A 25,941-nucleotide genomic window follows, 5' to 3' on the forward strand; every position below is an offset into this window, starting at 1 on the left:
CCAGAAACAGAGGGAGGTGCTGAGTAAGCACCTGCAGCATCTGGGGTTTTATTTCAAAATTCCCCAATCTCCAGGGGTTTCACAGGGATCCTGCCTTGTGTGAGCAACAGCTTTGGTGAGAGGACTTGGGAGAACTTTGGGTGGATTTTACACTGCAGTGAATGCCAGTGACCTCCTGAGCCTAGGAATTATCAAGGAACTGAGGCTGTGCTTGGAGTTAATGCCTTTATTTATTTCACATGAACTGCTGGCAGGGCTTTCAAAATGTGACTGGCTGCTGAGGCTGGAAAGCAAAGGAGATTTAGACAATGAAGAACGGGAGGAAACCAGGAGAACCCTTTCTCTGGCTCCAGGATTATGCATGGGAAGATACCAGCCTTATTTTTATTCTTGTGTTTGTAATGGCCTCTTACATAGTTTGGAAAAGTCTTAAACTTAATCATGGATCAAGTGACAGCAGGGGTGTTTCTCTCCCAGGTCCTGGAGGCAATTAGCAAAAAATCACTGGAAACATGAGGTTCTGGCCTGATGGCACCGCAGAACCACGTGGAATAAAAAGAAGACAAATAAAAAGAATCCCATGTTGTAAAAGTCACCCCGTAATTCATGATGCCGAGGGACCTATTAAAGTCTGACTGTTCGGGTTACCTCTACCTACACATCCCTGGCAACCCGACGGCAAGCAGCCGGTGCAACCTTTGCAGGTATCCTCACGGCTCCGTCTCCCGCAGGATCCCAGCACCCTTTCCCGGCGCCCAGGACGAAGGCGGGGCCGCGGAGAGGGGTCTCTTTCCATAGCTGTCCCCGCGGAGGAATTTCTGCTTCAGCAGCCGCGAGACCCGCATCTGGGGCTGGGCTGTCCGTCCCTCGGAGCCGCCCCCGCCGGTCCCTTGTGCGGCTGCGGGGAGGGAGGGGCGGTGCGGCCCCGCAGCCGGCGCGGGAAGGCGTCAGCGCCGGGCCGGGCGCGCAGCCCTCCCCTGGCTCCGCACCGCCCGCAGGAAGGCGCAGCGGGGTGGGGACGGGAGGAAGGAGCGGAGCCTCCCCCGGGCTGGGCAGCGCGGCTCCAGCCCCTGCCATGTCGGAGGCGGAGAGCGGAGCTGCAGGTAAGGGGGAGCGGCGGCGCTGCCCGCTCTCGCTCCGCCGGGCCCCGCCGCAATGCAGGAGCGCTGCAGCCCGGCGCGGCCCCGGCCCATCGGGGGAAGCGGGCTGCGGCCGGAGGGAGCCCCGGCCGGGGGCGGGGAGGCGGCAGACAATGTCCCGGCCCCGCCGGCCGGGCTGTGCCGCGCGGGCAGGGCAGGGCCGCCGGCCTCTCGCTCCCGGGCCCGGGGGTGCCCCGCGGGATGGGATGGGATGGGATGGGATGGGATGGGATGGGGGGTTCCTGCGGAGCGCACCCCGCGGAACCCCCCGCGCAGCCCCGCGGCTCATCCTCCATCACAGGCCGTCCCCGGGGAGCCGGTGCAGCAGCGCGGGGGGTCCAGGTGACAAAGCGATGCGGCGGCACCGCGGGCGGGGCCGAGGCGGGGCGGGAGCTCTGCCCGGGGCGCTGCGGCGGGCGCGGCATCCCCGCCGGCCCGGCCTTTGTGGCTTCGACCCCCCCGCCAGTCCGGGTGTCCCTTTGCCGAGGGAGAAGAGGGAGGGCTTAGAGAGGAGGTCAAGGGCTGCTGCTGACATAGAGGCAGCACCCCGCTTGTAGCGAATAGCCTGGTGCACTGGAAGAGAAAGACCTGGTAGCTGGGTGGGAGAGACGGCGCTTTCTGGGCTGAGCGCCTGAGCATCCCGGCGCATCGTCGGGGACCGGGGAGCTCCCACCGAGGTGTAGGGGTGGGGGAAGCCCCGAGCGGGGCGTTTTACCACGTTAGCGGGTCCGCATGTCTGTGATTTTGCAAACTTGACACGAGCTGAGCTGAACCTCGTTTTGCATGAAACAAGGATTCTGTGTGTTTGGTCCGTTTGTGGTTACGCTGTGCCTCATAAATATAACACAGCCTTTGCAGGACAGAGGTGGTCTCTTCTTGTGTGGAAACGGAGCTGGGGGAGGGATGGGGTTCCTAGGATACAAATGATATGGGTGAATAACTCTTAAGGGAAATGCAGACTCAGCCTGATTTCGTTCGAGTTCTCCATCCCTTCTTCCTCACTGCATGCTGCAAAGGTTTGAGGAAACTGTAATGCTGAGCCAAAGGTGTTGGTAGAAATGTATGGGGAAACTTAAAAGGTTGGGTTTGAATACAAATAATAGTATTTGGGGAACATTTGGAATAATACAGCTTAATTTCAGTGCAAATGGAATAAAAGAGTAATAAAGTATCCGTTGAAAAAAACCAAAACCAACCAGACTACAATACTTAGAAACTATTTGAGTCTCCAAGACGACCTGCTCTACTGGATTTTCTCTCTCTCCCCCACCTCCCCATCTAAATGTTCTCTCAGTGCTTCCTAAGTAAAGTCTCTAATATCTGTTTGATTTGAAGTAACCTGTAACAATTTTCTAGCATGCAGCTGACAAAGGGAAGAACAGACTGACAGATTCATTTGTCTTTCAAATGACAGGGTATCATGTGTTTTGTTTTCTGCCAACTTGCAAGGTTAGTGTGATGCAATACTGAAATGAAGTAATTTGTGACATAGGGAGAATCTGCACAGGAGGGATTTTGTTAGAAGACTGAAGACCAGGTAGTAAAGCAATGATTTTTTATGTCAGAAATCTTTATGTTCTTGCCATGTGCTGGAATGCTGAAGCTGTCAGAGGAAAAAAGGCTTCAGGGATAAAACGTGATTTGGTGCGTGTTGTATTGACAGTATTGATGCTGCAGTCACTTATTGCAGCACAGTACAATGCGTAAAGAAATGTCTGTGTGTGATATAGCTGAGTGTTGTGTGCAGTGCCTGCTGATCCTTGTTACAGCTTCAGTTAGCACAGCACTGCGGTACCTGCAGCTTGGTTAGTGTGAGCCTGGGTGAGATTGGTCATACCCAGGAGCTATTGCATGTAAAGCTTCTAATTATACTGACTTCTGTCATTTCTAAAGCGTTGGCTCACGACTGGGTAATGCTGGTTGAGCTGACAAGTTTTCCTTTATGATACTGTCACCCTGTGAGCTTTCAGTCCAAATGTTTAGTTTATTCCCACAGGGACAGCAGTTGGTGTTCAACAGAGCTGCCCTTCTCTGTACCTGCAAAGTCTCCCCAAAGCTTCAGTCAGCTGTAGTGAGGCCCCAAAAGGTCTCTTCTGTCCAGAGGTGTTTGTAGCTGATGTGTGTATGGTGTAAGTGGGCTTCATCCTAGTCCACAGGGCGTGACCAGGGTGTCAGTCAAACACCACTGTCACTGGGTGCTGGAAGAGGCTGCTGCAGCCTCGGATGTCAGTTCAAGTTAAAGCAGCCTCTGGGAGGCCAGTTCTGTGCAGAAGACCACAATGCTGCCTCAGCTATAAAAGACCTGATCCCTGCATGTACACGTCAAGATTTAGGATATGTTTTGCTCTCTAACTGTGTCACTGGTGGTTGGGGTTATATGGGACTTGACTGGTGTCTCATCTTGTGCTCTTTTCTGCCAAATACTTCTTTATTTCGCTGAGTGCTGTTGAAATTTTTTAGGCCCCTCCTGGATGTCATATCTGCTGTTGCAATTAAGACTGAATTTCTTTTTTTTTTTTTTTATCTTTTGAAGTTGCAGATCTGGTCAAATATTTTAAAATTTCCAGTTACTTATTCTTCTAAGCTGTTCTGGGTGATTAACTCCCTTTTGCCGTCCTCTGCTATGATTTTGCCTATTCTGTCTGTAAATGCACAAAGCAACCTTCTCTTTCTTAAAAATATACTTTTTATGTTAAAACAGAAACATTAAAGGATCCTATAATGTCAGTTTTCTGTACCTGAATAGGTTCTACCTTTTGACGATGTGTCAGATGGGATTTCACAAGTATTTGACTTCAAAAAGCACACCATTTATGGTTTTAGAAACTTCTCTGTCTGGCTGTTTTAGGCTGTTTTAGTCAGTAGGCATTGTGAAGAAGTAAATTGGCTTTTTTGGGTATTTAAAAAACCTGTGCTGGCTCTTAGTAAACAGTAGGGGAAGATGAAAGGAATGAAAAACAATGCACGCAAACAATGCTACTTTCTGTTAGGAGAATGAGAACAGTCATGACCTTAATTTGGCATGAAGCAACATGACCTTTTGGGGAGTTTGCATCTATTCCCCTTTTTATGTTCTTTAAGTAAAGTAGATTTTGGTATTTTCCATATGCAGCTTTAGTGAAATCTTTAGAGTATTTTGTCTATCCACAAATTACTTCAGTTCTTACTTATTCAGCTGCTGTACGGCACTTGTCCCTTCCCCATTAAACAGCCTTGGCCAGTGGAAAACAGAAATGGGTGAAACTCCAGGTTGCATCAGTATTGCACTTGCTTGTTCAGCTGTATTTCTGCAATGAGAGAGGTACCACGAGGACTTGAAGTCTGTTCCAGCAATGAGCTCTGAAGTCCATTGGTCGTGATTGTAAATGGTACGCTTGCTTCACAAATGTTTTACTGAAGAGTGTGCAGATGTTTGGTGCTGTAAGGTCACAGATGTTGGTGTTGAGCTGAGGGAATGCTGCTGCCAAGTACAAACCTCAGTGGTCTGAAATGCCTGTGACATATCTGCAGGCTTCATCATCCTCACTGTGACAAGTGTCCTGGCTCCTGGGTCATTAAATTGAAACTGCCTTTTCTCAGTGACCAGGCACATTTTTGATCTTAAAAGAACATTCCATAACTCTCATTACTCAAAAATATCTCAGCTCTGGCTCATGTGTTGTACTTTTAAGAGTCACAGTGATATGCATTTAAAATAAACAAATGCAAGTTTTAAGTATTGCCATAACTGCTGTTAAAACAGTGACGTTGCAGTGTTTTAAAATTAGTACAGCAGTGGTTAGCTGTGTAAGTAATCAGTATTAAAACAGGAAATTCCTTCAAAGGCTGTCTCAGAGGGATTTGAGAAAGGTTTTCATGTAAATGAAAAGGAAAATGCAGTCAGTTCTAATAAGTAAGCAAATGAATAAATGAAAATACTCAGAATACGAAGGCCAGCATTCAGCCCAGAAAGCCTTTATTCTTCACTAAAGACTTGACAAAATGCCCTTACTCAGGACTGCATCAGGGTGTGTCAAGGACATCAGAGAGTGGCTGTGTTGGTGTGCCCTGCCATCAGCACCTTGTGCTCTGCTCCCGGGCGACAGTCACTGGGTGCTCACTGGCCCCAGGATTGATTTGCAGGGCTCTGGGTGGATCAGTTCTGAAGACATCTGAATTTGCAAGAACAGGAGACCTGGAGAAGGTTTTTCTTTTAGCTGTTTCTTATGTCTGTAGTTCTGAGTCAGTCCCTGAGTCAATACTCTCAGACTGTGCTCTGCAGATGCAGTTTCTGAGGAACATTGAGAGAGATTTCTAGTAGTTGTTATCAGTTTGAGTCCAACAAAGTGTGTATTATGTGAATGTAGTTCCATAATAGCAGTTCCATGCCATCTGAGGGAGTTAATCCACTTCCCATCTATGAAGAAAATCTGTTTCTATTGTGGGAGCCTGCCCAACCTGCATTAGTTTCCTTGGGGAAGAGACCAGAGAGAAATTATTCTCTCTATGCTACTTCCTTATCCCATAAGGATATCTGGGAATACTGCTTCAGTTTGTCCGTTTTTGGATACATCTTGTGTTCTCAGTGTAATTCAGGATCAGTGTCTAGGGTTGAAGTAGTTTCTCTCCAAGGGTTTTGCAGTCCTAAGCACTCTATATCCCCCTGTCCTGACACAGCCTTTCTTTGAGAGGTTCCATGTGTTTGTATCCACACTTTCTCTTTTTCCTGTTCCCTATGAGGTTGCGAGACGGAATATTCGGGTGTCTCTTTCCTCATTACAGGGTTTTTGATGTTTTTCTCTGTCAAGAGAAAATAACTGTCCTTTAGTACATCCTTGTCTCCTCTGTGTCATTGTTTGGGAAATGTGACTGTTTGGTCTTGTGGATTTATCATTGTTTGAGGACTCAATGCTTCCTCCACATTTAAAGATCAAGGCTAGGCTGACTGTCAACTAGACCCATTCCCTGGTGCCAAACAGATACAACAAATTTAACATCTTTTTCTCAAGTTTCCATGGATACCTGAGTAGAGCACACGCTGTAATCTGAACAGCAGGGCATGCCATTTACAAAAGCTTCCAGTATTGTCATTATGGAACTGCTGCACTCAAAAATCAACCTTTTGTAGTAGCTTTCTTACTGACTCAGCTATGGTCCTGTTATGATTTTAGCCACAGGAACTCCTTTGAAGGTTGTGCCGTTGGCTTGTCACCATGACAGTGTCACTTTGCAGTTGGTTTTCTGGCTGGTCAGTTTTGGTCTCAGTGTGATCTGTGTGCACAGTCATGGCAGCTCAGAGTGGTAGAAGTGGCACTTCAATATAAGCCTGATGAGTGCTAGTATAAAAAGCTCTGGAAATGGATTTTGGTTGGTGACTGCATGACTTTATGATCACCCTACTCTACAAATACTAATCATGTATTTTCTTCTTTGCTCATATTTTCCATGAAACTTTCTTCTAAGCCTGATAGCTCATGTGTTTTCAAGATCACCAAATAAAAAAAATAAATGTAAACTTACTTTTGATATAGCAATGAGATGTCACTCAGAAGCTAAATCAACAGACTGTGGTTTCACAGATGACTTTGCTAATGATTTGTCAAATGTGATAGGATTTTTTTCAGTTTAGCCACAACTAATATTCTTTTATTTTCTCATGTTTGAAAAAATTGGGTTTAATAGCCTTGAAGAATATGAAGGGATTTATATATAGCATCACTCATGCTGACTACTATAAGTAATGGCTGTTCTAGTTGGTTGTTCTTTTTACCCTGCCCCTCACTTTTTTTTTTCCCTGTGAATTGGTGAGAGAGGTTTGTTTTTTCTTGTCTGGACTCTACGAATGTATGAATCGTGTTTAGCATTCCTGAAGATTGTTAATATGAAGACAAACATTTTCAAATATTTTTTCCAATTTATGTTTTAAGAAAAAGGTGTCACTGCATTCATCCAGCTTGATGCAATGCAAGATACTTTGTGAATCTGAGAATGCTTGAAAACTAAATAATCTTTTTGCCTTCTAAGTAAACAGATGGCCCCAAAAGTGTACTTTTTCCTGTGTGGTGGACACACTGTCTGGAAAAGCTGAACATCGATTCTTGTTCAGTCTTTGAATAATATTTCCTTGAACATCTCGATCTAGAAGGTAAATCTAGGATTGTGTTCTTTTGGGGATACATTTGCATCTTGAGATGCTTCTTAAATAGAGATTTGCAGTAAAACAGGGTTTGATAACTCTGGAATATTTTGATAATGCATTTTAAAAAGAGAAAACAATGAATTATCCCAGTCTTAGGTGGGAAATCATGTTTTGTCAAAGAGAGTGATTAACATCACTGGAGTTCTGTTTTATGAGTATGGTCCTGGGAATTAGAGCATAATCTTATTAGTGCCATTCCTGATAACCTTGCAGTGAACCAAGAGGAGGAGGTAGATGATGACAGACATCATGATGAAGGAGAAGCAGCAGGAAACCTTTTCTAGGAAGTATACAGAATTCTGTACATCTCTGTTTTGCTTTCTGTTCCTTGTGTGTTTCTGGAAGCAGCGATGGAGAAGATGAGAGAGACAGGAAAGCAGTGCTTGCTCTGAGGCAAATAGTGCAAGGAAGCCTGAAGGAAGCAAGTTCAGAGAAGGGCTTGTTGGAGGAACAGCAGATTAGTGTGTATTAAATCATCTGTGGAATATTTAGAAAGATCATGGAGAATTCTTCTGCCATTCTGAGCTGCCAAATCTGTTGTTAACCCACCTTTATCACAACATGCAGCCTGCCCTTTGCAGCTTGTAACCCAGGATCAGTTTTGTCTCTCCTGGCAGTCATACGTGGGTGTGGAAGAGCTGGAGTGGAGGAAGAGAGGGATCACTGCAAGGCAGCACTGGAGAGTTCCCCCAAGCCCAGGAACTGGGGCGTGGGCAGGTTTTCAGCAAGTTGGAATCTCCTTAAGACCGGGAAGGAAAAGGGAGCTGGCTGATCACAAAAGCTGGAAAGCTCTCAAGTCATTCAAGGTGGAGCTGGATATGAGACCTTACAGTGTAGATGGTGAAAGGGTTTGAGTTCAAGGCAGCTGAAGGGCAGACAGCTGTTGGTAAGGACCTGTCTGAGGCACTATATACCCAGCACACACAGGAGCGTGATCACTCCGGTTTAGTCCAGCTTACCAAGCATTAGTGAGGTCAGACCAAATGTAGGTAAAATAGTTCAGCCTACACCCTGTCAAAAAGAGGAGAAGGGGACATAACCCATGTGGCATTTTCAGAAGGTTATTGCGAGTTCTTGTGTGTTTTTTTCATCTTAAATTAAGTTCACATGTAGTGTCTTTTGGTTTCCCTTTGCCAGTGAGGTGCAGGAAAATTAATACAGTCCACAGAGTGAGTTGTTAAAAAGCAGCTTGGGGTTGTTTTTTAATACTCTTAACAATCAAGGTAAAAACTTGACTTAAAAAGCTGGATGGCATAGTGAAAAAGTAATTCCTCTAGTCAAACCATAATCATGGTGGGAAACAGTGTAAAAGCATAAATGGAAAAGGTCAAAGTCGTAATGAAAAACGTCTTATTCTTAGAATTTTATCCAAAGAATTGGGAGATTTTTTTTTTTTTTACTTAGGAAATTACTGCGCTCTAATTGGTATCAGTGCAATGAATACCAGCTCTTCGGGGGACCAGATATTATGAAAGGCTATCAGGAAACTTGGATTTGTATCAGAGGTTAGCTATGGCCGTATTCATGGAAGAGAAGTGTATCACAGTCTTCCAGCAAACCAGCTGGATGCCTACTGGCATTTTAAAACAAAGAACTCTGATTCCGTTGATGGCAATAACAGTGGTGCCATTGGATTCAGTAGAAACAGAAGGTTCTTACTTCTGATATGAAATATAGGATCTTTTTATTATGCATAAGAATATTTTAAGTGTTTTTAATTTTTTTTGTACTTGCTTCTCTCAGTCTCTTTTTTTGTTGTTCCTTAAGTCTTTTCAAAGGCCATCTTTGTGTTTACAGTTAAATGCTCTAGGTTGTCATGTTACATTTGGAAGCTCTGACATGTTGTACTTAATGCAAAGCAAAATCTCAGCAATGGGAAGAGCTGAATAAGCTAGTAGCAATATGGTAAACCCTTCTTTTCCTGTTCAGCAAACATCATTAGCCAGCTTTGCTTGTGTCAAAATTATTTTCATGCTCAAAAAGATATACAATCTTTTGAATGAAAAACAGTGGTATCATTCTACTCTCTTATTGCCTGATGACTACTCTATAGCCATATTTGATTCAGTACATCAGTTTGGGGTTTTTTCCCTTTTTTTCCTAAATTTTAAATCCAGACACAGTGCCTAAATAGGAAATAAAGCATTTGGCTAATATTTTGGTATTGCCAGCAGTCTGACTGAGAGCAGAGCAGTATATGTACATATAGCATCAGTCACTCTCACCATGTGCTGGATGGCTGGAAATTCCAGAAAATTGGCTATCAGATATGTGCCAGTGTTTGATTTGAGAAAGTATTCAGCACATACATGGTAAATTCAGTTAACTTGGATTTATTGGAGCCATAAAAATCACTTGTAATAGTGGCATTTTTAGTAGGTTTAATGCATCCCAACTTACCCTGTGCATCTGGTTCATCAGCCTACAAATAGCTGAGAGCTCAAATGTTTTGGCATATGGAACAGTGGATATGCATTATACAAATCAGAAAGAGTTATTGCAGCTTTCCTCTTGAGCCAGGGTGGTGTACTGGCTCAGTTGGGAGTTTGGGAGAGCCTGGAAAAGGGTGTGCGAGAAACCACTGGGTCCTTGGAGCGGATCCTCGAGCTCAGTCAGAGACTGAGATCTGCACAACGAATGGAAATAATTGCATTGTATGTTACGGATTGAAAAAACCAATTTATCATTGTAAAAGCACTTCTTAAAATGCTGTAACTATGATCTGAAATAAGGAATAGTATTGATCCTGTTGTTGATTCAGAAAACAGCGAGAAGAGTTTAATTAGCAAGTGTTGGGTTTGTGGCCACTCTGTCAGGATAGAAATAGAGATTAACTTGGGTTGATTGGGATGTAACGTACACAGGAGTGTTCAGGTGTGTTCCTACAGAGAGGTGATATCGTGGTGATGCTGCTGATTTTCAGGTTTGCAAAACAGCTGTAGGAGATCCAGAGCATGGTGAGCCCCTTTCACCATCACTTGGAAGTGAGGTCTGTGAAGGTTTGGAAAATGCAGCTTCTCTCCTCACCAAGCCTTTGCGTTTGTAGGCATGACTCTACAGTACTGCAGAATGTGCCTGAAAAGATCCATGGTGGGGTTTCACATGGCAAAGTTGGGGCCTGAGTCATTATTTCTTCTTCTTTTTTTTAAAGTTGTTTCTTTTCCATCTGGTGTACTGGTGACACGAGACATATTGAGAAATGTCCCCCCTTTCCTGATCTAACAGCAGGTCTGTGCTTTCTGCTGTGGAGTAGCATACCATGCTGCCGGGGTTCCTACTTTGACTTGTCTTGTTAAATTTGTAGAGATGATTCCCACTTCAGCTTATCCATTGCCTGTGTTGCTTGGATTGCCAGGAACCTTCTGCCAGGAATCCTCTGCTGTGGTGTCCTGCTTCGCTGGGGAAAGGAACAACTTCCATGAAATGTGAAGCAGGAGATTTTACTGATACCTTGTGTAGTTCAGTTATATATAGTTGAAATATTTAATAAAAACTGAATTTAGTAGAAAGGAGAATATTTTGTGTGGCTGCTAAAACGTTATTTTGTTTGAGTCCCACCTTAGTGGGTTGTGATTGTGAGGTTGAGCAGTCATCTTTCTAGAAACAGGTTGAAGCTACTGTCTTGAAACTGGTTATCTGGGCCTGTACTGGTCCATGTCTGATTTTTATTTATTTTTTTTTTTATTGTTCACTAAAACTCATTTATTCAGACCTGAATAGGAATGTGTGGCAGGGGCTCCCAAATATTCAGTATAGACATATAGCCTTGCAGCTGCCACTAACTGATCTTTCTAGTTAAATGATGAACTTGGTCCTGTTCTCTGGATCTATTAGAAAATCAGATTCAGCTGAACATGCAATCAGTGAACTATTCACACTGCATCAGCTAAGTTTTTATAAATGTTCTGGACTTTGCTTCTACTCTGCATTCTGTGACACTTAAAGGTTAATCCTTTATTGCCTTTTGTTCAGATCTACAATGTAGCTGATCATTTACTGAAGAACAGAAAAGGCTAAACTGATTAGCCTATTGCAGGAAACCACAGAAAATAAACTCTTGCATGTGTTTAGATGAAAAGAAGGAATAATTTAAATTAAATCTACCAAACCAACAATTGGAGCTAATGTGATAATGAATATGATTCATTATTAATACAGTATCTGCTGATCTCATAATTTCAACAAATTCTGTAATTGTTTAAGAATTTGCAAATCGGATAGGACCCTCTGAATGTTAAAAAAAAGTCTGAAAATAGGAGCCTTCTCTGTTTTCCCTTTCACTTCTGCTCACCTTGAAAATTCTCAGGGTGTTCTTTGGCAATTGCTTAGGTTAGGACTAAAGTCAGAAATTGTAAAGATGTGCTCAAAGTTGTTCTGTACACATTTAGTGAAATTACCCAAGCTTCTGATGTAGACAGTCAATATTCATATTGTAAGTAAATTTAAGAATTTTTATTCAAGAAGTTTGCATTGTATTTAGAAAAAGATTATTTTCAATACCGGTGTAAGTGTTCTAAGACTTACTTTAATTTGAATTCTAGATCAGATTCGTCCATTTAATTTGGTGTGCAAATTGGCAAGGATTAACTGTTTATTTAATGTATACTGTTTAGCTTTATGTTCCTTTCATAGCATGTAGTTTGACACAGATAGAGATCCTTAGTAAACATGGGAGATAAAGCTGGAACTTGAGCTATGTGGAACATCACTTGATTATGTTTTTTCATCACAGAAGCCTTAATAAGTTATTCTGCATTTAAGAACTGTTCCAAATACCGTGATACTATCCAGGACAGGCTAGGCATCCTTTTTCTGTTTCGTGATTGCAAATCAGGTTCCTTGCAACCCTTTTCCCAATCTCTAGCTTGGAGCAGATGCTTTTGTTTCCTTCAGATCAACCAATCACAGTGCTTTAGAGATAAGAGATTCTTAAATATCCTGGAATATCCATTAATTTACTGCTCTTCAGAACACAGCTGTAAAAATTGGTGGCACATGCACATTTTTTTTTTCCCCAAGGAAAATATGAAAGCTCCCACATGGGCAAATATATTTTAACACCTTGCAGTTTAGATAAGGTGGAGTATGATGTTACAAATTGCCTAATTTCATTTGCTTTTAACAACTCTTTCACTGCTTGTTGAGAAGAAGTCTTGACATTGAATTCAGGGTGATGGGCTTGCAAACCATTTTCTGTATGTGCCAACCACCCTGATAAAACACATCTTAACTTCCCAGTATTCTGAACTGCAGTTATTCATTTATTACCTCTCTGAGCACGTCAGAGCCTCTTTTAACAGCAGACTTGGAATATCACAGTTATGGCTGCCCCAGTTATTGCACATGATTAGTTAGTAGTCATGAAATCAGTTCCGACTTCTGCTTTTGCCAACATGATAGCACCTCTATAAAACCACTCTAACAGTACCTTTGGGTTGAAATTGTACTGTGCTACTTTAGAGGTTGTAACACTGCCTTCCATGATTTTCCTTGCTTGATCTTTCTCTAGGCTGGTGGCATGTAGGATGCATTGTAGAGTTATTTTGTTTAGGTGGGTGTTTGCAGGAGCAACAGTGAATACAGTGCAGAATGGTCATGGGTTTGGAAGGGTTTTTTTTCTCTCTTCTGAAAATATTGATAAATCACCTTAACCTTCCAGCAGAGCTGAAGAGTTGATGAAAATTAGAAAAAGTTAGTACTTCTACAATTTCAGCCTTTATGTGTAAGTTGTCAAGAGCATTTTGAAAGTGAAATGGACAATTTGTTTCAAAGATTTTTGATGAAAGTATCCAAGTCCATTTTCTGTTTTAAACATTATTTTTTGTGGATCTCTAAGACAGACCTCTTAGCTCTGATTAACATTTTTGGATGTGTTAGCAAATATTTTTACACTTAGGAATACAGTGAGTGTCCTTGTATACTTTTTACACCTCTGGATTATCACAAGTTAAGTGAATAAATTCTTGATAGAACCCAAATTAGCAGTTTCATTGGATGGATATGAATATTGCACTGGTTATTTAATCACCGTTCTGTGAAATACAAAAAGAATGTGTATACTGTCACACAGGACTTTCAGAGTTACATATAAAGCTATAAATAAGTTCTCAAGGTACACCCAGGCTGATAACTGAAGACAGGATGGAAAATACATCATGGAATGGTTTGGGTTGGAAAGGACTTTAAAGATCATCTAGTTCCAGCCCCCTTGCCATGGACAGGGAATCCTTCCACTAGCCCAGGTTGCTCCAAGCCCTGTCCAACCTGACCTTGGACTCTTCCAGAGATGGGGCAGCCACAGCTTTTCTGGGCAACCTGTGCCAGTGTGTCTCCACCTTAGTAAAGAATTTCTTCCTAATGTCTGGTGGAAATCCCTCTTTCACGTTAAAGCCTTTGTCCTATCACTACATGCCCTTGTAAAATGTCCCTCTCTGACTTTTTTGTAGGCCCCCTTTAGGTACTGGAAGGTGCTCTAAGCTCTCCCTGGAGCCTCTCTCCCAGCCTGTCTCCAGAGCAGAGGTGCTCCAGCTCCCTGACCATCTTCGTGGCCTCTTCTGGACCTGCTCCGGCACATCCCTGAAACATGAGTGCGGAAACAGGTAACCAAAAGAACTAGTGACAGGGAGAAACACTGCAGCACAGAGAGGGTGATTGATGTCTGCATTTCTGGTCTGCAAAGTCAGCATCCTCAGCAGGGGGAAAGAGCCAGTTTCCAAAGATGTTGAGTCAGTATTGTGATGTCCTGGTCTGCTCAGGAAGTACTGGTTCAGGTCCAGCACTCCCCTGGAATGACAGCAAGATGCAAGGAATATATATTGTGATCTATTCCTTTTATTTTTTTTTTTTTTCTGTGCTGAAATACTGTTCTTCAATTCTAAAACAATGATACTTTGATGGTACAATAATTAATGTTTGGAAAAGAGGAAGAAATGGCACAAAGGAGGCTCATAACAGCATCTGTTCTGAAGATATCGTAATGAACCAAGCAGACCCTGTGGTTGTCACATTTGACCTGTGACTTTTTGTACTTCACTGCAAGAGGAGTAACATTATATATTCCTGGAGAACTTGTGTATGAAATGCAAACATTCTGCTTCTGTAAATGCTTCTGAAAACTGGGCTGAACATGCATGTTATAACTTAAAGAAATAAATGGTGTACAAGAGCAGTATTAAGATTTGGAGGAACATTTTTTTTTTTCCTGTGGCAGATTATCCCATAGTTGCCCACTTCAGAGTTTTTGAATCTTCCCTGGGAAACAACACATATTTGATTACCAGAAACAACAGGATTCTTCACTAAGTGATTCTAAGGTCTTTAAGAGTAGCTTCTGTGTCATCTTGGAATAAAGCTTTGACTTGTCAGTCATGTCTCGGAATTACATGCTATGCATAAGTGTGTGATATATCCAAATAGTAATAAAAATACATTGAAATGTATTATTTAATATTTGTTATGATTATTAGTCTTCAGAGACCTATGACATCATTCTGCTTTACATCTCATTAGCTTGTATTCTACAGAAGAGAATTCAGTAAACTCAAGGCTTACATTTGGGGACGGAGGGGTATGAGCAGGAACAGAGCGTGTGGTACCATTTCTACATTTTGATAAACTGTTGCATTCTTCATAAAAGAACATATATATAAATCCTTCTAACTCATCGATACTTAATTGTTTTAATAAGCCATTTCCTTTTCTGTCATCAACAGTGTAAATACAAATAGTGCATTACAGTATTTATCACTCATTTAGTCTGTTCCTTTAAAGGAAGTTTTAGTATTGTATGCCGGGTAGAAATATTTCTTTGATGACTTGTTAATAATACTTTTCCTTTTTCCCAGCTGGATTCTGTCCTGCAGTAGTATTAACAGCTGCAAGATGTTTCAGTGCAGAGTGTATTGAAGAATAAAAACAGAGACAGTATTGGGAAAGTTTCAGAATAAAGGCTCGGGATGGACTAATTGCAACTTACTCTTCCTGCTTTGTCCAATTGCTATCAACTCCTTTTTTCTCTTAAAATTAATCTGTCTTTTTTGATCTCACAACTCGTGTTTAGTTTCTGCGTTGACATTTAAATCTTGGGCCGTAATGTGAGTGTGTAGTGTTCGAGATGCTTGTATCAGCTATGATTTGTGAATATATTTAGGAAGAATTTTAAAATTGTACATGGCAATGTAAGAGGCGAAAGAATGGAAGTTAGTCATGAAGGTCAGACAAATATTTTAAAACCGAAACTGCAGCTGTGTCTTAGCATGTTGTAAGGGCAAACCATGTATTTTAGATGGCAGCTGTGGAATTTGCTTTTTTTTTTTTTAGCAGATTTGTTACAACTGAAAAATAGTATAGCTGTTTGCAAAGCATATCCTGCTCCTTCTGCTTACTGACACTGACAAACGTTTGTTTCCTTTTAGATGCAGTTTCCACATCTGCTTACTCATCACCAGCCAAAAGTTTGGGAGACCCTGGAATAACTCCTCTCTCTCCTTCACATATTGTGGTAAGAAATGCACTCTTAACATATACTGTGTGCTGACATTACTTTCTCCTGCCTGTTTAGTGGGACATAATTTCTTCAGAAAGCTGTCATTTTCTCACATAGTGATCCCCTTTATGCTATCCACAGTATTAAGTGAAATTTTGGTCACACTAGGGTTGATGACAGACCTCTCATTCATTTCATTTTGGTCCTGGTGTTTTTTACTTGCTGCATACTTTTGTATCAAACACAGGGGCTTCTTGATCCTCAGGGTTCCCAAGTTCTGCCCCTGTCGTTATCACTGATTTATTTAGGCAGACCCTGAAAAGTCCCATTCAGAAAAAAACAGAGGGATACATATGATACTGAACAGTAAAATCCAAATTTCCAGAGAATCTCCTCTTATAGATACATACATCTAGAGAGAGAAACTCAAAATAGAACTGGATTCATTTCTTAAGGAAATAACAACTTCTATAAGCATTTAAAAGCAAGCAAATGTCCCATAAAGGTAGTGTGTTTAGTCTCTGGTACATCATGCTGATTTTGTTGATAAAATTCTATTAAGTCTCATGTGTTTTTAAGATCATCTGTATGATTTGTAACACAGGAAATGCACAGTGTATTTCATGATATCGCAAGGGATCGTGTTCAGAACACATTTTATCCTTGTCAGACTTCTGCCTTAGCTTTCTGAATCGAGTTCAGAGTTGTGCAGGAACCCATCTTGAGGATTTCCAGTGTTCTCACTCATAATTTTTTGCTTTTATTACCTTCTTTCTCCATAAACTCTATACATCCTATTTCAGTTACATTTGCTCCTTAAACTCTTTGAGGAAGACATATAAAGAACATATTGTCCTAGTTGAAAAGCTTTATTAGGAGAATCCAAATAAATCTTTTCATGATTTGAGACTGAAACTTACTACGCTTGTTTCTCCATTTTAAGTAGCAGGCCTATGGGCTGATCTTGGCAAAAGTAGGGGCACAATGGAAATGTACTGGAAGTAGTAGGCATGGAACTCATGGAGATATGTGGGGAGTATGGTGGTACACTGCTCACAGAGTGAGAACATTTGGCAGTTCGTCTGCAAAAGATAACGACAGTTGCTTCAGTTCTCGTCTTGCTAAGTTGTTTGTTTATTACTTATTCCTCCTTAATATAGGGTTTAGGTTTGGCCACACCCTACTGGGGAATGGTACAACTTGTTTATTCACACCATGCTTTGTATCAAATCATTATGATTTGAGCCATAATCCTTCCAGCTCTTCTAGTTAACATTCCTACATTGCCCTTGAGCATGCTTTTCAGGGATTGCAGGATTACAGGTAAAAGACAGGAAGGAGGATTCAAATTCACCATAAGCAGCCAAACAGCTTTCCACATTCTAGCACAGGCAGGAGGAAAAAATACATGTAGTGCTTGCAAAGTAAGTGTTATGTAAATTCTTCATAAATAAATAATTTTCATGGGATATAAAGCTTATTGCTGTATTTGGATTGTTCTGTCTCCGTTATTTTTGAATAGTAATAGTACCTCATGTTCAAGGTTATCACACAGTTAACTCCTAAAACCACCAAATAAGTCCCAAATATACCACATCAATGGATATAAACATATTCTTCAGTTGATGAGTTTAAGAAAAAAAACCCCAAAACCAAAAGAACCCCAAAACCGTAAGTTTTAACAATATAGCATAAGAAGTATTCAAAAAATTGGTATGAAGGAAACTCTTGATCAGAAGGTTATATAGAAAAGGCTCTAGCAAATATGTTGAGTCATATATTGAATTTCCTCTTCTGTTGGAATGTGCAGCTTTTTGGTGTCAGCTTTGGTTACAAATGCAACTGTAGGGAAGCCCTTATTTTATATGCATGTCACAGAGAGCAAAAATGAGTTACAGTTATTCTGATCAGTTACTCAGTGTCTGTTTTGCTTCTACTGTTTAACAGAAGGACTCTGATGCAGATGATGCTGTAGAACAGTTATTTCTTGTTGTTGTGGCTATTGATTTTGGCACAACATCCAGTGGCTACGCCTACAGCTTCACCAAGGAACCAGAATGTATTCATGTAATGAGGTAAGGGCTGCAATGCAGCATTTCTTTTTGGACTGTGATAACATGGGCTGTCTGCAGTAGCCATAGGTATTTCCTACAGGAGCCTGAAGTGTCTAGATCTGTCTAGACATAGTATGAATATTTCTCATTATTATAACTTTCTGCTGCATGTTATTGTATTCTAATTTGCTTTAGTAGTCAGTGGAAACATATCCTCTTATTTTGCTGAGTTTACAAGATGACACAAGTGAAAGGAGGGATCAGTGAGTATACAGAATTTTTCAGGGAGCGTTATTAAGTGAGGATACCCTTATCTTAGATACCGAGGGAAGCTACACTTTACTGAGGGTCATGGCATTTCCCATGGAGTTGCCTATCCCCTGGAATCATACTTGTCTACAACACTAAGTTACTTGCACCCAGAAACTGGTAGTTTGTTTGACTCATTGAAGCTTTGAAGCACTAAATTTGAATCCAATCTATGGTAATGAACCAGTGATACTGGGAAATAAGTAATCAAAAGGCATGAATGTAAAAATGAAGGTTTAATGTGAAACCTGTTCTGTTTTATATGTCTGTAAGGGACAGACTTCAGATGCTCTTAAGGGGAGGGTGTATTTTTTTATTTCTTAATTAAATGAACACAATATAAATCAATACAATTGCAAATAGAAAAGCTGTTACGGCAGCTATCGGAAAGGTATGCCCTGCAAACCATTGTAACACTATTTTATAGTCTTTTTATTAAAAACCTGTACAATTCTTAATGAAGTATATTTAAAATCACTGTGTTGTAACAAGGCCAAGATAATTTCAGACATAAATTAGGTATGAAAGCTCAGTCATAGAAGAGTCTAAACAATGCTGCTGTTATAGCAGTAGGTAATGTTCTGCAATACTGAGAACAAAAGGTCAAAAAGACTAATTTGCTGCAGTCTAGTGTGATATACTGCAATTTTTCTAAGCAAAGATGCTGGCTGAATGCAGCTCCCTTAATCTCAGCAGACAGTACTGGTTGTGCAGTCAGCCTGCATAGTTGGTTTGTGTATGGTTGCAGGATATTTCTAATGCAACTGAGGGATTTGAAATACTGTCTAAGGGGAGGTAAATTTCTCAATAGTATTGTGCCATCCAGGTGCAAAGTACCACTTGCAGTATGGACAACTAATGCATTCGAGGGCTTTTATGCATTTCAACCCTCTGGTGTTCTCTGACCAGCATAGGAAGGTGCACGAGGCTGGAAGTCAAAAGACAGGCCATGTGTTGCTGTCTCAGAAAGGTTACAGGATTGGCAAGTTGAAACCCAAGTTTATCAGTTCCTATTCTTTTTCAACAGCAAGTAATTAATTAAAGTTCTCGAAGAAGTTGGATGCAATGAGGGAAGACATCACTGAAGCTGTACCTGAGCAAGCCTAAAGTGTATATTCTATGCTGTTCCTATAACCTCTGTGGAGATTTTACTGTGTGAAATCCCTACCATTTCTAGGGAAGTCCTTTAAGTTCTTTGGACTCAAAATTTTATCTTAGGACCTGATTTTGCCATTGGGTTCACATTACAGACTAGCTTCTCCTTCCAGGGTACCAGGCTTCCTGCGGTCGATGATTGGGGACACTGAAATCTAGGTGCTTTGTGCCCAGCTGAGAATATATTCCTAATATTAATTGACTTTACTACTTATGGTTCAAAACACGGTATTTTCTTCCTAACACAATAACGGTAGCATGATTGTGATTTCAGAACTATGTAGTTATTGTATGAGATACTGATATTGAAAGAAATTAAATAAATTACTTCATGGATTTCCAACCAAAAGAGAGGAACATTTGGCAGGGGGGCAAATGTATTCATATTTCCAGTAGGTATTTCAAACAATGGAAAATATTTTAATACCAAGAATTATTTAAAAATTTTGGACAAGATATAACTCAAACTGACTTACCAAATAATGTATGTAATGTTTTTATATATATTTATATATAAATACTCATGAAATTATGAAATTCAATTAAAAGAATAGTATATCTATCAAAATAAGTCTTCAGTAATTCAGAAGGTATTAAGAGGTTCAAACTCTGTATATAATGAGGCTTACATGGAGGATAATTTACAAATATTTCAGGAGAGTAAATGTAACTTCCCGCCCGCACTGGAGAATGTTTACGTTAAAATAAAGCATACCAGTGATGCATGGTCCTCTGTGCTTCCTAAGATTTTTCTCCACCTTTCCCTCCTTAGTGTTGATCCTTTCCAGATACTTAGATTTCTGACTGCCTTTTAACAAAGCTGCTTTTCTGTAAATGTCTCTGGGAAGGATAAGATGGGTTTATTTAGAAGGTCCTACTTTGGAAGAAATGAACATAAGGGGCTTTAGCACCAAGTTTGAGTGTAATGTCAGCAGCACCATTGTTCCAGTCCTGGAATTAGTAGGCAAAGTCATGTTTTTGTGTGTGTTTATTTGCTGTGATGCCCAGTACTAAAAAAAACCAAGTTTATAAGCATTGACCTAACGGAGTTCTTTAAGCATATACTTATCTTTAAATGTATGAGTAGCCTCACTCATGTCAGCATGTGTTTGCAGTTGGGTGTGTGTTTCTTGATGAACAATGAATGTCTTCACTTTGATTGCAAACCACTGGTTACTGTTTTATCAATGTTAGGTACAACTTCACACGTGACAACTCTTGTAGTTTCCCCCCAGCTTCTCTTAAAGGTAGTTGTGGTTGACTTCAGGTTCTTGTTGCAGAGTAGGAGTATGTGTTATTTGCTGCATACCTTGACTTTGTGAGTAAATGCATATGAACAGCCTGGCCATGAGTTCCTCACTTCAGCGGGCAGGGCAGTGCCAGGGCCATAATGAAAGTTTGCTGCTGTAGAATGAGTTAATAATGTCACATTTGGAGAGAATACACGAACTGTTACAATTTTGAAAAACTCCTATTGATTTATATGCCATTACATGAAGTTACAGATGTTTTGGCTGCTGGTTAAATAGCAACAAACTGAATGTGAGTATTTCACAAATGGAAAAAAATAAATGGAAAAATGCGTGTAGTTGTGAAACAAATTGCAGCCCGTCTTCGGAAGGAGGGAGATTGTGGTCTCTTTTCAGTGTAACTTCAACCTTCAGTTTTTATCTTTTCCTTCTCTTCCCTGGCTTGTAGTTATTGGGAGACATACACTTGCCTTTCTGCTGCATACACACTCCTCGTGGCGTTCATCTGCATTCTGATGATCACACTCTTTCATTTCCTTGACTGTTTTGCTGCAACCCTGGATGAAAATCTCATCACTCTGCACAGATCACTCTTTGATCTGTCTTTTAGCCAGATTGAAGTGTAAGGAAGGACATTTCTCTAACCTTAGTATAACCTTATTGCCCTTTCCTCACTAACTTTCCTCTTGTCTCTTATTTTTACTTCTCATACACAGTGAAGATGTTCTGTGGATATAAACAGGTCTGTGGTGTTTGTATCACTGTTGAGATAATCCATCTATATCAGCCTAGAAGCTCATATGTCTGCATTTGGGCAAAAATCTGCCTTGGTTCTATCTGAATAGCTTTTTTTGACTCTCATCCTGCTCTGAGAAAATATCCCCCATATGCATTTAGAGCAATTCTGGCTTGTATAAGTGTATGCTTTTAATAGGTATTTTATTTTTATTTTTCTTAAGAGCATTATTACCGTTATTTTGCCTGTGTTGGTGCCAAGAAAGAAAACTGCGAATGAAGGTGTTGCAGTCCTAGCTCTACTGACTAGAAGCCCCCACTAACTGGAGTGAGGCCAGAGCTCCACCTGAGAAGAGTGTTGCAGCCAGGGGTTACCATTCATGTGCCTTTGCAGCTGCTTCTCTCTAGAAAAATGTCACATGGCAATATTTTTAAGTCTCTGATTGCCAAAGGTTAAGTCATATTTCACTTTCTCTTTCCTTATTGCCCTTTCTGTGACTGAATACAGGCTGAGCAATTATCGTGTCTAGTTTCCATCAGAAACTCGTCAGGAAGTGAGCATCCAATTCTCTGGGTGGCTTTGAAAATTTCAGCCTGCAGCATTGAACATAAATTTGTCTTCATTTAAACCACACCTTAAGTGTACTTGTTCCGGAAAGAGAAGATGTGCCTGGCCATAATGAAAAACAAAGAAGTATTGTTATTAGCCACAGCCTATTTATGGCATTTCCCCCGGTGACTCAGAATGAATCATTAATGATTCCAAGGGAAAACGATATCAGTCTGTCTCCTCTCTGCCTGCAGCGGGTGTGTGGGATTTAACAATCTGGTGAAATAGCAGTGTTTTCTGTTCATAGGCTGTGAGATCCCAGCTTCTTCACATTGGAACCATATGTTTGCTGTAACACCTACTCAAAGATTTTGGAGTTGACCAAGTGCATTTCTAGCAGCAGGTTAGAAAGAAATGACCTGGAGCAGAGCCCTTGCCAGCTGATCATAGCTCAGGGGCTGAGTAGCAGAACTAGGGAGGCTTAGGAAAGTTTTTTCAAGTTGATGAAGATGGAAATCATTCTACTCCTCATCATGCTGTTTCTGCTTCAGAGCAGCGGAATTGTCCTCTACACTGAAAAAAGTTCAGACGTGTATTCTCTGCTGTCGCTGCTGCTTGTGCAAAAGGGGGCAGATTTTGCTCTGTTTGATCCAGCTGAATGGTCTGAAGGGCTTCCTGCATGTTACAAGGTCCTGGTCCTTGGTACTTTGCCGAGTATGAGCCCCTTAGTTTGCAGTTTTCCATGTCAGTTTTCTGCCTTGGTCTAGAGGTCAGTTTATTTTCAATGGATTCAAGTGTTTTTGAGAGTGAAATGGAAATTATTCTTTCTAAATAATCTGCCTATGTCACATAAACAACTACCACAGAGCAGCCTTTTTGTGCTTCAGAATAAGGACTTCGGCAGGAATATATTCTGAAATTGTGTTTTGCTGTTTTGCTATCTTTGGAAAAAAGCAATCAACATGTAGTTTAATAATTAATGCAGTTGCCTTTGTGATCTTAGCTTGGCTCGTGTTTGAGTTGTGTTATGATTATGTCTGAGAGCATAAATAGATTTTCTACTGATGCCTTTTTAAGAAAATCTCTTCTGGTAAATGTTTGTTTCTCATACTGAACGCACTTGTATGTGAGGGGGGGGAGGAACAGTCATGCGAGTTTCTTGTTCTTCCATTCTGCTTTGGGGTTTTTTTGTGATGGGAAAGTGAGGAGAAGACAGGAATGTTCACAGCTGTCTCTGGGACGACCTTCTACTGTCTGACCTTGTTGTCCTGCCAAGCCCCCCTGCAATTCCTGCTGCTGCATGCTCCCATATTAGATGTTCTTTTTTATTTTCTTGTCCATTCTGTGAAACAAGCTTTGGGTTACTTCTGCCTTACTACTTTTATGCCTCTTGGGTATCCTCAAAGATACCTTTGCAATCTTGATAAGAGAGGATAGTTATATTCACCAGTAGTGACAGAAATATTTTGGTGCCTTTGAGATACTTGGGAGTTGGGGAATCTGCTTCATTTTTGACAGATTAAAACTTTTACAGCATTTTTGGCGTTTAAAACACAAAATTCATCAACTTCAGGTGAGTAGAGAGTGCAATGCAGAGAGGTCAACATCTGCAGGCATGTCTTCAGAGTTTCAGGTGTCCAGGAAATGAGGCATGTGGTCAGATGTTATTTGAACTGGCTTGTCTTGTTTCAGAGAGTATTCTGTGACAGAAACAGGGATTTGATCAACTTCTCCATAGCGGTGTGCAGATGGCTTGAGCAGGTCCCTAATTCTGTGTAGGAAAAATATCCCATACAAGTAAGCATTCATGGAGCCTGATAAGAAATTGGATAGCCCAGATTTGGGTTTTTATTTGTTGTGTTCCAGGATAATTACTTTTTTTTTTCTTTTCTGTACAATGTTTATTACATTTGTATGCTTAGTTAGAAAATTTAAGTACAAAACTGTTTCCTTTTTAATTGTGTATGTCTTACTTCAGGGAATCTGTATTCTTTTCTGAGTATGATTATGTCCTTAAGAATTATACAACTAACCACAACATGTATTGAATTACCTGAAATGAAGATTGCAGTCCTTTTTTCTTAGGTGGGAATAAATCCATTTGATTCTGATATTACAGGGTTTGAAATTAGTATCTTTGGAGGGAAAAGCAGTCTCTGAAATTTGCCACCACATTGTTTTTCTCGTGCTACACTTGGTTTTTTTCTGTGGCTCTAAACTTGAACATCACTTACTGAAGCTGTTTCACTTCTTGGTTAGACGATGGGAAGGTGGAGATCCAGGTGTATCCAACCAGAAGACACCGACCACTATCCTCCTAACTCCAGAGAGAAAGTTTCATAGCTTTGGCTATGCAGCAAGAGATTTCTACCATGACTTGGATCCCACTGAATCGAAGCACTGGTTGTATTTTGAAAAGTTTAAGATGAAACTACATACCACTGGTGTAAGTAAGAACCAAGTAGCATTTGCTACTCAAATTATTTTCCTCTGAACAGTACTAGATCCTTGCCTGAAGACTGTCAACTAGATGTGAAGCAGCTCTGTTTCTAAGTTTAGAGGGTAAATTAAGGAAATGAAACTCTTCAGTTTAATATGATTCATTTTGCTTCTCACTGCATTTGGCAACTGTATTTTGCCAACCTTCTCTATAAATCTTAGAAGTTCAGTATCTACTTTACTTAGATCTTCATGTCCTAATTTTCCTGGGTGAAATTCATAGCTGTCTGGGGAGTCTGCATGAGTTGGTTTGTTCTGTAAATCTAGTCAGCAGAAATGGAATATAAAAGCCATACTGAGCTCTAGTGCAGAGGAGCAGATTCACCCAGAATTTGTTGCCAGAACTGCAAGTACAAATCATATTGTTAATTTGACCTTATTCCTATTGATTATATTTTTGTCTTTAATCCATTCTAGAGTTTTGGGAATCAGCCAGTACTTTCTCTGTTTAGGTGTTTTCTGGTTTCACGTGTTGGTGGGAAGCCAAAAATCTAGGCTTTTAGCTCTTAGCTGGGCTTAAATTTCTTGCATGTACAGCTTTGTTGCAATTAATTACAGATACACTTATTGCAATTATTTAACATTTAATCCATATTCTCCTCTCTGCCTGCAGTTATATGTAGACATGGTAAGTGTTTAAAAACAGAGTCTAAATAAGCAGCAAAATGTCATGCTCCAGGAAATTCAAGTGATGAGTTAAATCCTCTTCAGAACAGTTTTGTCACTTTTTCCTAACCAGGTGGATAATAAGGATTCCCTTTCCTCAAGCAGTGGGAATAAATTTGATGTTTACCTTCTTTTAGTAACTTCCTGTTATTTTCTTTCATGTAGAATCTTACCATGGAGACAGATCTGACAGCTGCAAATGGCAAAAAAGTCAAAGCACTTGAGATATTTGCTTACGCTCTGCAATTCTTTAAAGAACAGGCCTTAAAGGTGGGGTAATACTTCCTTATCAAGATCTTCTGTATTTATAACTGGTATAAATATGAGCTTAACACTTTTAACCTTGCCAAGTTTTGACCTCAGTAGTATTTGATGTAAACAAAGCAAGGCAGGTGTAGAAACCGTGGGCAAGCTGTGGACTCGGAAGAGCTCACAATAGTCTGAAGTATTATTTTCCATTTCCCATTTGAAATGTCTGTGGTCACAAGGTTGTTTATTGTGTTCTCCAGTGAAATACATGGCCCCAGTATACTGGTTTTGGGATTTAAAACCTCATGTAAACAGTCAGTTGTGAATTAAGTAAACATTGGCTTCAAAGGTGCCACTATAATATCAACGTAAGCATAGCAGTTCCTGGGTCGAGTCAGAATACTCATCCAAGCAAGCATTGTTTAAAATAGCCTTGTTGCTAAAAGCTAACCTACTTTTTTGAATGGGTTTAATTTATTTTCTCTGAGACCTCAGTCCCTTCCTTATGGCTGCAGAGAAACAATCCTACCACTTCAATTCAAATGCCTCATTGTTTCAAAGACTTTTTAAACTGTTTTGTGGTTGGTTGTGGAGTCACAATGACTGTGAAGCTGTGCATATAGGGGGGAAATTCTTAGCAAATGTGAATGTGGTTGGGTACAATCCCGTATT

At 40.7% G+C, this 25,941-nt stretch overlaps 1 protein-coding gene across 2 annotated transcripts in view; it reads left to right on the forward strand.

Annotated features, from left to right (window-relative positions):
- The first annotated feature begins 949 nt into the window (after positions 1-949).
- HSPA12A (heat shock protein family A (Hsp70) member 12A) overlaps positions 950-25,941 on the forward strand; it is a 55,371-nt gene continuing 30,379 nt past the window's right edge. The window contains exons 1-6 of one of the 2 annotated variants that reach the window (XM_027655329.1): positions 951-1,103; positions 13,764-13,916; positions 15,732-15,817; positions 17,750-17,877; positions 24,115-24,301; positions 25,186-25,290. In XM_027655329.1, the coding sequence (XP_027511130.1) occupies positions 13,901-13,916; positions 15,732-15,817; positions 17,750-17,877; positions 24,115-24,301; positions 25,186-25,290 (522 nt within the window). In that variant the 5' untranslated portion in view covers positions 951-1,103; positions 13,764-13,900. Of the gene's footprint in view, positions 1,104-13,763; positions 13,917-15,731; positions 15,818-17,749; positions 17,878-24,114; positions 24,302-25,185; positions 25,291-25,941 lie in introns of both variants that reach the window. The other variant, XM_027655328.1, reaches the window with a different exon arrangement.

This window comes from Corapipo altera, unplaced genomic scaffold (genome assembly GCF_003945725.1).
Source record: "Corapipo altera isolate COAL_440 unplaced genomic scaffold, ASM394572v1 180, whole genome shotgun sequence".
NCBI lineage: Eukaryota > Metazoa > Chordata > Aves > Passeriformes > Pipridae > Corapipo > Corapipo altera.